This window comes from Manduca sexta, chromosome 10, assembly GCF_014839805.1.
Source record: "Manduca sexta isolate Smith_Timp_Sample1 chromosome 10, JHU_Msex_v1.0, whole genome shotgun sequence".
Classification (NCBI taxonomy): Eukaryota; Metazoa; Arthropoda; class Insecta; order Lepidoptera; family Sphingidae; genus Manduca; species Manduca sexta.
In genome coordinates, this window is record NC_051124.1 from 6,928,782 (window position 1) to 6,941,420 (window position 12,639).

General features: G+C 34.6%; 1 protein-coding gene across 1 annotated transcript; it reads left to right on the forward strand.

The window, feature by feature from the left end:
- Nucleotides 1-5,942: 5,942 nt before the first annotated feature.
- Nucleotides 5,943-12,237, forward strand: LOC115455839 (neuropeptide-like precursor 1). The gene is made up of 6 exons (XM_030184580.2): nt 5,943-6,030; nt 8,984-9,079; nt 9,353-10,118; nt 10,232-10,376; nt 10,833-10,865; nt 11,175-12,237. Exons 2-6 carry the CDS (start codon nt 8,984-8,986, stop codon nt 11,545-11,547), a joined length of 1,413 nt encoding a protein of 470 aa, XP_030040440.2. The 5' UTR covers nt 5,943-6,030; the 3' UTR covers nt 11,548-12,237.
- Nucleotides 12,238-12,639: the final 402 nt, after the last annotated feature.

The following is a 12,639-nucleotide window of genomic DNA, read 5'->3' on the forward strand; positions in this document are numbered from 1 at the left end:
TAATTTTCCCCGTTTTGCAACATGTTTCATTACTGCTCCGCTCCTATTGGTCATAACGTGATGATATATAGCCTATAGCACTCCAGGAACAAAGGGGCTATCCAACACAAAAAAGATTTTTTTCAGTTCAAACCGGTAGTTCCTGAGATTAGCCATTACTCTCCGCTCCTATTGGCCATAGCGTGATGATATATAGCCTATAGCGGTCCACAAATAAAGGGCTATCCAACACAAAACGAATTTTTCAGTTGAAACCGTAAGTTCCTGAGATTAGCCATTACTGCTCCGCTCCTATTGGTCATAGCGTGATGATATATAACTTTGAGCACTCCACAAACAAAGAACTATTCAACACAAAAAGAATTTTTCAGTTCGAATCGGTAGTTCCTGAGATTAGCCATTACTGCTCCGCTCCTATTGGGTATAGCGTGATGATATATAGCCTATAGCATTCCACGAACTAAGTACTATCCAACGCAAAAAGAATTTTTCAGTTTGGACCGGTAGTTCCTGAGATTAGCCATTACTGCTCCGCTCCTATTGGGTATAGCGTGATGATATATAGCCTATAGCACTCCACGAACAAAGGGCTATCCAACGCAAAAAGAATTTTTCAGTTTGGACCGGTAGTTCCTGAGATTAGCTATTACTGCTCCGCTCCTATGGGGTATAGCGTGATGATATATAGCCTATAGCATTCCACGAACTAAGTACTATCCAACGCAAAAAGAATTTTTCAGTTTGGACCGGTAGTTCCTGAGATTAGCCATTACTGCTCCGCTCCTATTGGGTATAGCGTGATGATATACAGCCTATAGCACTCCACGAACAAAGGGCTATCCAATGCAAAAAGAATTTTTCGGATTGGACGGGTAGTTCCTGAGATTAGCGCGTTCAAACAAACAAACAAACAAACAAACAAACTCTTCAGCTTTATATAATAGTATAGATTATCTTATACTTTCATCTATACAGGTTCCATTATAATATCATTAAATTGTTTGTTTTTACATACTAGATAAATATTAATAACAAAATATTCTAACAACTGCGACAATTGCATGTGGCAAGAACGATGTTTATACTATACTAGCTTTTGCCCGCGGCTCCGCCCGCGTTATAAAGTTTTTCAGGCTAAAGTTTTCCGTTATAAAAGTAGTAGTTTCCCGGGAGCCTCTCAAACTGTCTCCATACCAAATTTCATCTTAATACGTTGGGTAGTTTTTGAGTTTCACACGTTCAGGCAGACAGATGCAGCGGGGGACTTTGTTTTATAATATATTTTTTAGAACTTTTTAAGAGGAATAATCCCGTCATATATCATTGTTGCATAACTTTAACCGTTTACGCAGCGCACGCAACGGAAGCTCTCAAAACTAATAATTTTTCCCCGTTTTTGCAACATGTTTCATTACTGCTCCGCTCCGATTGGTCATAGCGTGATGATATATAGCCTATAGCACTCCAGAAACAAAGTGCTATCCAACACAAAAATATTTTTTTCAGTTCGATCTGGTAGTTCCTGAGATTAGCCATTACTGCTCCGCTCCTATTGGTCATAGCGTGATGATATATACCCCATAGTACTCCACGAACAAAGAACTATCCAACACAAAAATATTTTTTCAGTTTGAACCGGTAGTTCCTGAGATTAGTCATTACTGCTCCGCTCCTATTGGTCATAGCGTGATGATATATAGCCTATAGCACTACACTAATAAAGAGCTATCCAACACAAAAAGAATTTTTCAGTTCGAACCGGTAGTTCCTGAGATTAGTCATTACTGTTCCGCTCCTATTGGTCATAGCGTGATGATATATAGCCTATAGCACTACACTAATAAAGAGCTATCCAACACAAAAAGAATTTTTCAGTTCGAACCGGTAGTTCCTGAGATTAGTCATTACTGCTCCGCTCCTATTGGTCATAGCGTGATGATATATAGCCTATAGCACTCCACGAACAAAGGGCTATCCGACACAAAAAGAATTTTTCAGTTTGGACCGGTAGGTCCTGAGATTAGCCATTACTGCTCCGCTCCTATTGGTCATAGCGTGATGATATATAGCCTATAGCACTACACTAATAAAGAGCTATCCAACACAAAAATATTTTTCAGTTCGAACCGGTAGTTCCTGAGATTAGTCATTACTGCTCCGCTCCTATTGATCATAGCGTGATGATATATAGCCTATAGCACTCCACGAACAAAGGGCTATCCAACACAAAAAGAATTTTTCAGTTTGGACCGGTAGTTCCTGAGATTAGCCATTACTGCCCCGCTCCTATTGGGTATAGCGTGATGATATATAGCCTATAGCACTCCACGAACAAAGGGCTATCCAACGCAAAAAGAATTTTTCAATTTGGACCGGTAGTTCCTGAGATTAGCGCGTTCAAACAAACAAACAAACAAACAAACAAACAAACAAACAAACAAACAAACAAACAAACAAACAAACTCTTCAGCTTTATATAATAGTATAGATTACATTATTACGTACACCATATTTTGCATATACTTGAACCATAGATAGTAGAAGATAGTAGTACAGGTATTATCTTGATATGCCACGGTAAAAATCTAAACTCAGTCAGCTACATGGTTTTGATAAATTCTCACATCTCTCCCTGCCCCAACGTTATGTGGACATGTCAGCTTTGTTGCATTTAGTATAGTACATTGTATATTATTTATTTGCCGGAGATGAACAATAGGATATTTTACTATACCTGGGGATAAAGTTAAAAATGCATAAATAAGATACTCAGTACTTACTTATCACCTTGGGCCAACAAAACATTTTGATTTTGATTCATAAAAATAGGAGATAATTTTTGTAAATTAAGTTCATAAAATTCAATTTCAATTCAAATTGTTCTACAAAAACGCAAAACAGTATTTAGGTACATCATGGCATCAATAAGTTTACAATACATTATTTTGGTATAATTTGATTTTTTTAAATAGATGTTTTTAAAAGTCTTGTAATTTGTTTTATTTATAAATATCGTACAATAGAAGACGGTTTTGCGAAATCGGAAAATAAAAATCAAATATCATATGTATTACAAATATTATCGATATTTCATACTTGACATTGTGACAACTGCAAGAATAATATTGCTTGTTCTTGTTTTGAGAATACTATTGAGTGAGGTCACGAATCATGGCAACATGGCGGCTAGCGTTTTTGCGCGGATATATACTTAAATCATAAAATATAAATGATTTTTTATAGCGTTTGGTTATCCATTTCACAAAATTAAAATAGTTTTTTTGGCTTAAATTCAAAATTTAAGCCATTGTGCGGGCTATTGTCCATTAGAGATTTCCAAAAGGTACTCGATAATGCACTTTGTATAAAAATAGCAAAGCTGAGCGTCAAATATTTTTGCACCCTGTTCATGATTCCAAGCCGGTATAAAGTGGCGCATATTACGTGCTTGATGCTTCTTGAATTTAGATCGCATAGAATATCCATATCCAACATAATGTATCATAGATTGATATAGTATATTGTTGACTAAACGCTATTATAGGTAATAAAAACATAAGTATATAAATTAACTATATTGTCAATGCCTGCATATTGCATTAGTTTTTTTAGGCACAATCTGTATTTTATGTAAGCAGACCTATATTTTTTTATATTACATTATCAAGGGCACTTTCAAAGATAAGATATTGCTAGAAAATACTCATGAACGAAAAAACCTTGTAGTAAATCACTTAGTGACAGCAACAGGAGAGCGGTAGTCCCGAAGCGGCCAATCAGACCTCGTTTATACTAACGGGTGGGTGTCTTGAGAGTTCCTAGCCCTCAGATGATTGCTTACTTACCCGGATTGGATTCTGCATTGATTTAACGAGACCCGACCTTTGGGGATGAAATATGGTAACTACGAGTGTCGGTCTTTCCATGTAAAATGACACCTGGTTACTTTTTAAGTTTATTCGTTAATAGTAATCATTAAAATGGGCCAACATAATTGTGTCAACTGACGAGACATATCAATCAGTCAGTCAACCTAATTGCGCTAACCGTCAGGGGCTTTATTCTTTGTGCCACAAGTTGTTTTAAAAGTGTGTGACAAGCATGTAACGCACTGCGTTGTGTTAAAGACAAAAGAAATTGATATACAGAATATCATTCCACGCTATTTTCATGAAGATAACACTGTTATAGAGAGTAAGGTCTCAGGTGAAGGATGATTTGCTGTTCCCGCATATTAAATGATAAATGAAGTAAGTATATTTTGCCAAATTTATCATACATGATATATTATAATGTTAATTTAATGCTAACTTCGGATCGGTTACTTATTAATTGATTTAACAGTAGTATGAAATAATGTACAAAGTAATAAGTACAATAATATTGTGAAAGCGTATAGCCTGGTAAATTTACTCCGATATGGTATTCCGAGAAATATTTTCTTAGCACTGAGGATCGCGAGGGAGGATTACAGGTTGAAGTATTGCCTACTGCAGCGGTACAAACATTTGTATACGTACAATAAATAATCTTAAATCCTTAGATTTTTACCTATAAATTATCCAAGCACAAATCTCCTTATTTACATACTTACTCAAAGAGTCTTTTGTAAGATATTTTAGAATCTCTTTAATATTGTGCTTTATAAATTTGAAAGTTTATGAAATACTACATATTTGCCCGCGGCTTTGCTCGCGTGATAAGGCTTTGCTGTTGCAAAAGCAAAGCCTTATCACGCGAGTTGTCTGTCACTTAGTCAGTCCCCAATAAACAGCATAGTGCGACAAGAACTACGGCACCTCAACAATAAAAAAAATCTGATTTATAAATTCCATTATTTCTCATGGGAGCAAACTACCGTGTGCTTAATTTAATCAAATCCGTCCAGCTGTATCTGCGTTTACTTCTAACAAACATCCAAACATACAAACATTTTTACAAACTTTTGTATTAATAAGAAATAAGATTGTAAATTATTGTGTTGTTTATGTTAGTATTTCCAAGCCCTTCAACACCAACTAGATAATATTACACTATTATTCGTCACTCTCTGAGCCGCTCGCTACAATACTTCGTGCTTGCTCTGCATGCAGTTAAATCAGTACTTACATAACATTTTTTATTTCTAATTTCAGGAATCTAACATCGAACATTATTCTATTAATCTACACTAATATTATTAAGCAGCAATGAGTTTGATGTGAATGTGCTAAGCTCGGGAACTATTAATCTGATGTTTATTATTAAAAGTACCAGGCAGCTACATTATTCCAATTTAATTATAGACTGGCTGGCTGGGCTAGACAAGGAAAGAGATTTTTTCTCAGAAATTTTAAGGCTGATCTTAATAGGACTGAAGAAGAAATAAACGCAAAAATTGTTAAGCTGTGCTGTTTAAATTTTTGTCACTCAGACAATTTTGAGGGTTGGCAGACTTTATAAAGAACACAATCATAACTTTAAAACGAAAGTTATGATTGTGTGTGTAAAGACTTCACCCTTCGCCACTGCTGGGTTATTCATCTCGGCAGTCCGTTCTACTTAAAATTAGGCTATTGCCGGTATAGTGGTATGTATATGTAAGCCCTAGACATGACTACACATTAACAGTAGAACACCTGAACTTCAAATTTAAATCCTATGGCATATGTAGCCATTATTAGGTTTAATATAATTTCGCTAAAAGGTAATAAATTTAGATAAAAGCTTACACATCCTAAACAATTCAAATCGTTTCATCGGCTTACACGCATTTTTCCATGGAATTGTTGTTAAACCTTTTTGCTAATTTGAATATTGCCCTGTGACCTTCAAGTCTATCAATTAAACTGCATAGGTACTTTGCTCATCGCTAGGCTCCTCCTCTATCATTGCGCATGCGTATTTCTAATTTGTTTTGTATAAAAGGTTGCACACCACCATCGGGCCAACATTCCCGCCAAGAACTCAAATCGGGCAGAGTCACAAGGCGGCCGGTAGTAAAGTGCGAAATTAGTTTGTGCACTATAGCAAGTATACAGGTGGCTTAAGGTAAGTGGTAATTTCGAAAAAAAAGTTTTTTTTTTTATAATATTCTATTGAAATTACGAAATAATAGGGGTTTTAATAAAAATCGACTGAAGTTCCGGGAAATTGTCATATTATATTTATAACGATTTAATACTTCATTTAAAAGCGTAGGTAGTTAAAATATATTTTTTTAAATTTTTAGGAAACAAAAATTTTTTTTTTTAAGGAACAAACACAAATGATTTTTAAAATTAACAGAAATACAACATAAGTACATATTCCCATAAGAAATATAAAAATGAATCCCTAAAATAGTTTTAGGATAATCACAACTTAATTTGGTGGCAGTTGGCCAGATCGACTACAATTTTCTCAGTTCAGACATCTTTTTAATTAATCGATGGGGAAAATAAGTTCATTACATAAAATTATTACTCATGTATAATATGTATTTTGATCATGCATATATTATTTTCTATCACAATGGACTATCAATTTAACTATACCAAGATTATTCTAGACTACAAACGAAATGTTATGCAATAAGTTAAATAACTATTAAATAAGTATAAAATGTGATGTGAGTCGGAACAAAAAAATAAGTTTTTTTTTTAACAAAGATGCGACTTTTATCCAGGTGAATTACTCCCATGGGAAATAATGTATTTTTCAAATCTAGTTTTTGAAATAAACTTGTAGCAGAAAAGGCTTTTCATGCGGGCGAAACCGCAAACAACAGTTGGTTATGGAATTATTTGCATCCATTTTAACAACAAAATTATAAAACATTCAAAATGATTACCAATACCCAATATAGCGATAGGCTCACCAAATATCATATGGGACGAAATACACATGGCGGAAAGTGGGTGAACAACTTGTGCCTCTGTCTGCCCCGGGGGTATTTAATGGGAGTGTAAAGGTTTACATGAGATGGTATTTATTTCTGTGTACATTTGAAATGCGAGTGATGCGGCTGAATAATTGTTATCTATTAATTAATATGTGGCTAATTTAAAAACATGTTATTATTATGGAGGTAACTAATGTGCACGGTTATCCCGATTTGAAAGGTAATTAAGGCAAATTTTTAAATATCTACAATTTTTATTTTTCCTTTGAACAGAATGAAATTGTACTGCGCAAAATAATTAGAGAAACAAGATCATGGTCCTTTCCATTGTTTAAATTAGGAGTAGGATCAAAAGAAAATAATATATTAATAATATAATTATTACATTTAATAAAAAAACAAATTTTCATTGATATAATGCATTAATGACAATATACATTTTGTTCCCATATTGTTTTACAATAGGTACATTACGTACATACCCGTATGACGATATTTTAATAAAAAAATCACTAAACCTCTCATTTACATAAATTTACAGTTTAGTTTTATGTTGGTTTGTGTACAAACTAACCACTAAGGCTGTTATGGGATACTAAAAATAAATATTTGCATATACGGAAATCGTGACGACCTTTCGTATTCCACAGCACTACCTTTCTTTTGGCTTCAATACTATATTTTGTCACAAATAGCAGTCGTAGGGTATAATATCCACATGAATACATTTTATAGCTCAGAAGTCTGACCACCATGTAGCTCACCAACAAATATTTTTTCCTGTGCCTGATTTAAATCGAATATTATTAGTTTGCGTACTTACTTAGTCGGTCTGGCAAATTAAATTAGGCTCCGATTACAAATATAAAGTTTATATACGTGGGTATATTATATTATATAGTTACATAATTTGCTTTGTAGTGATTTTGAAAAAGTGTTAATTTCTGTTACAGTTTTAATTTTTTACTTTTTTTACTATATACGGTCGCAGCAATCGCTGGTCATTTATTGATACTTATTTAATAGGTTCATGATCTATCTCAGAAGATCTTCACCAAATCCTTATAATATATTATATACTAAACCCTTCCGTGAAATATATATTTAAATAAAGAAAAACCCACCAAATTCATATCAGTAGCTTTTGAGAAAATCGCGGACATACATAAATACTGGTCGAATATAGAACTTTTTTTTAGTCGGTTTAAAGTACAACACATATTGCATATTAAGGAACTTAAAAAGGTACATATATCAATAAAATAACGCATCTGTCTTATATGAGCGTCACAAGTAAAAATCTAATAAGCGGGCTTCACATTGTCGACTCAAAGTTAAAGTAGGATATGGCTATTACGGCCGAAGCGGGTTGGAGGCTCAGGTGTGCCTCGACAAAGCACACTTCGCATAATTGAATCTGCCATCTTCATATCGCGTACATGACAAGCCATTAGGCATGTCTCTTCTATATCTTTGTTATTTACGTAGAAATGGATCGATAGGTCGTATGGTGGATTTTCTAAATTGAGTTGAACTCGTACTCGTAGGCTGGTAATATGTTTTTTGCCTTTGGAGAAATGATGAGTAAGAGCGAAATGAGGGTATAGAGAGCACAACGGTTGCAAAAGACGGATTGGTTCAGGTTTCGTGTGTTTTAGGTTTAACTTTAAATTTAAATTAAAAGATAATTACAAATGACACTCGACTGGTTTAATCTTATAAATTTTCATGATATGATAGGACCATACTTATTCCCAGTTTCGAAAAATTACGTGTATTTCCTTGAACCGAGAAACTTTAGTTTACCCATCTGTTAATCAGAATCGGATTTATGAGTTAAAAGAGAAATGTGACATATCAAATTTTAACCCCCTTCTACCTTTGAACCAGTCGGAGAATAAAAACCAAAATCTAAAATCATCCTTAAATACTTAATGCTTCGTAAATTAATTTTGTTCCATTAAGATATCATTGAGTAAATAAAATAGGACTTTAAAGTAATTGTACACTGAAAGAAATTACTACACTTTGGACTATGATGGCTGTACCTAATATAAACAGTTATATTAGGTGAGTAACAAACATACCGTGTGATGACTGTAATGTCTCTTGTTTATTTAGATGAGGGACCCGGCTTGGTTGGATATGGGAAGAACCCGCGGGTACTTACTGCTGATTGCGGCGGTCGCTGTAATATTACCAACTTACATTGAACAGGTAAATCCTTCCATACCTTCACAGTATTTTGTGTAAAAGGAATTTCATTGTATATTCATTCCTTCCTTAGGCTTAATTATTTAAAACGAGTTATTTTACTCCAACAAAATGAAATTTCCAGAATTTCAAGGGTTCTCAACTTAACACTTTTGTTAATAGGTTGAGAATTCACCTAAACGTTCATTGTATTTTCACTTACGCTGAGACATGTTAATTGTTCTTAAAGCCGTTTAAGTAATTAATTAGTACTTTACTGATATAATTCTCTCATAGGTGACAAGCTTACCTATCGATCCGGCAAATGAGTGGCCCACATTTCCAAGGAGGAACATTGCTGCTCTCGCAAGAGATGGATATCTTAAAAGTTCTGGGTCTAGTTACAAGAGAAGTATTTCAACGCTTGCTAAAAACGGAATGCTACCAACTTACCGCTCACCATATCTTGATACTGATAAGCAAGAACCTGATGACGAGCAATCGGAAGAGAAGAGGAATATAGCTTCGATTGCCAGACTTCGCAGTTACGCAGCCATGAAACGCAATATTCAGGCGCTTGCACGAGATGGTTACCGTTTTGGTAGAGGACAATACACACAACAAAACGAAAAGCGCAACATTGCAGCTCTGGCACGTAATGGATTGATACACAAAAGGGATGAAGCAAATGGAGAGGAATATTATTTTCCGTTCTATCAGAATCCAATTCCTCCCCTGTCGGAAATCGATGGACCGTTTGACGTGAATGAAATGTACGACTACCAACAATCCGTTAATCCGGATATGCTTCCGCCTCTGTCACAAATTTTTAAAAGGAATGCCTTTCTGGCGTCATACTATAACCCAATTCAGAAGGAGATAGAAGACAACTTATCTTCTAAAAGGGGCATTATGGGTTTGCCCGTGCATGGCTTGTTTAGACCGATGTTCATTGACCCGACGGTGAGGACCAAAAGATACGTACTTTCGCTTCCCGATGTACTTGAAACAAATGATATTGGCGACAAACAAGAGAATGAAAATGAAGACAAGCGTTCCGTAGGTGAGTCTAAGATTGCCATTTCATGTTATTGCAGTGAACCTGTATGTCTCTTGTGATGACAACTAGAATAATGACAGCGATAAATTTTTTTGCTACTGTTGCGTCTGTTACAGATGAAGAAGTCCGTGAAAATTTCGAAAAACGCCATATTGGCTCATTGGCGCGGTTAGGTTTACTACCTTCATTTAGATTTTCTGGAGGACGATATAGTAGATCCGGCAGGGCTAGGTTGTTATTGCCGAGCCAGGAAATGTACAGGTCTCGTAGAAATGGGATATTAGAGACGATGTGTGTGCTTTAGTGCTTCAAACATAGGATATCGCGAATGATAGATGCATGATATATGTTAGTGCATCCGTGTTCCATGTTCTATGTTTAAACGATTATAATTAATTAGATGCTTTAGAGTGCGTCATTCTGCGATGTTACCGGAGTAAGCAAGATCCTATGTGAATGTCTCACGATATAAAGGCGATAAACAATCGCATGTACTTTCAATGTAATTATAGAATTTATAGCAGTGTAAAGTAAAAACCGTCGTTTGATAGCATGGACGTAGCGTGATAAAGAGGCAGTCTGAAAGATTAAAACATATTGGTGTTGAATATTATATTTACATAGTATCGTTGGATTTTCGTGTTAGAAAAGCTTTTCTCTAAATCAAAAATTTTCAATAGCAAATATTATCGTATTAATGTCGAAATACGTTTTCAGGAAGCATTCCGCTGACGAGAATTTCGGAATTAGGTAAGTTCCATATGGATCCTATTCATTAGCACATGTGCTATCGTAACGATGTTCCAGTAAAGTTTCAATATGTTTCCCGATATATTCTGCTCCGTATTGTGCACCGTGCTCATAATAACATTAACCACTAATAACATTGCCTCGCCGCGTTCAGAGTAAATTCAATAGACAATATTATGTACAATATTTGTATCAAGGTAACACGTGATGATGTCATGTACATTTTCATTGTATTTAATGTAATACATTCAAGTTCAGTGTATTGGTTGTTAACAATTTGAAATGTGTAATTTACAATGTTTGTCGCAGGGAATATCTCACTGCTCCCGAAGCTGAGCCAGCAAGCGATTCAAACAACGCCGACGTACCGCCGCCGGCAGTACCTCCTTACTCGCACCCGACCGGCCGCATCCTCCACAGACCGTTAAGCAATGATTTACCGCACACCAACCCTTCCTTGCCTTCATCTCCACTTGCACCAACCAGCTTTAGCGACCCATTCATCAAGAACCGATGGCAGCCCAGCACCAAGGAATCACCTAAGTTCTACTACTTTAGATCGTCTAAAAGACCGTACCACACCTCTGGCAAGCGATACCTGCTGCTTCCTGCCGTAGATAACATTCTGCTCAGGAAGACCTACCGCAACAGCGGTTTGCCAAGTCGTCGTAAAAATCAGTAGCTGTGCGGATGCCCGCTAGGAAATGCTCAGATTGTCAGATCTGGCTTTACTAGTGTTGACGAACTCTCAAGTGATTCTGCGTAAATTTCCCTGTCCTACATGATAATTGTACGTTGCATTCATGTTATACTTGGTATATATGCACGTTTATTATACAAATTCTTATTATTGAACTTTAATAATGGATTGGGATGTAACTGATCGACTAATAGTAAATTATTGTAAAGAATACAAGCCTATGGATTATGGGGTCAGTTACAGGATAGACAATAATCTTAGTAGATTATAAATGTTTTAATATAAATCTTTAATAATACTTTCACTATGTTTACTACGTATATTTTTTAAGAGAACCCAATTTACAAAAAAACGACTTTGGCCAGCCTGATAACAATGCTTTCTATTAATATAAGGTACATATTTAAGGATGTCAATCGCAAATATAGGTTTATATTTATTCTATGACTATATATTATGATACTGAATATAAGCAGTGACAATAAAAATAAAAAACATATTTTAATAATTCTACCATTTCATTATGAGAAAAATTATCTTATGCTTTAAAAACTTTTAGGAGTAGCTGTGATAGGATATATCTGAATTAATGGGAAATATGTATTTGAATATCATCATTTTTAAACAGATTAACGCGAATACAGTGTACACGTTACCTGAAACTAAGATACATTTACAAGAAATAAGTAATACAATGTTTTATGAAAATCTATTTCTATATTAAAACATATCTATTCTTTTAAGTCATGTTATTAAATATATCTATTAGCTGTGTTTGACAAATAAATTATAATTATAAAAATGTTTTAAATTTCCTAATATATTTTTGCTTCAAGCTTTAAAATAATGAAACACAATGCTATACTTAATATGTTAATAATTGTATTACATTCGTGTTTCAAAACAAATTTGGACAATAAATTGATAACAATGTGGCCAAATATGATAATAATTGTAGTTTAATTAATGATGAATATTATACACATTATATTATCTGTAACGTCTTTGATCTTAAATTATATTTTGAAATGAATTCTATAATAGGTATTTATTCAATATTAGTGTCGTAATTGT

Excerpts from the sequence above, each read along its gene's own strand:
- LOC115455839 (XM_030184580.2), top strand. The coding sequence starts at position 8,984 with ATGAGGGACCCGGCTTGGTTGGATATGGGAAGAACCCGCGGGTACTTA. Across the intron at positions 10,377-10,832 it reads CCGAGCCAGGAAATGTACAG|GAAGCATTCCGCTGACGAGA; the intron begins GTCTCGTAGAAA and ends ATACGTTTTCAG. Across the intron at positions 10,866-11,174 it reads GACGAGAATTTCGGAATTAG|GGAATATCTCACTGCTCCCG; the intron begins GTAAGTTCCATA and ends TGTTTGTCGCAG.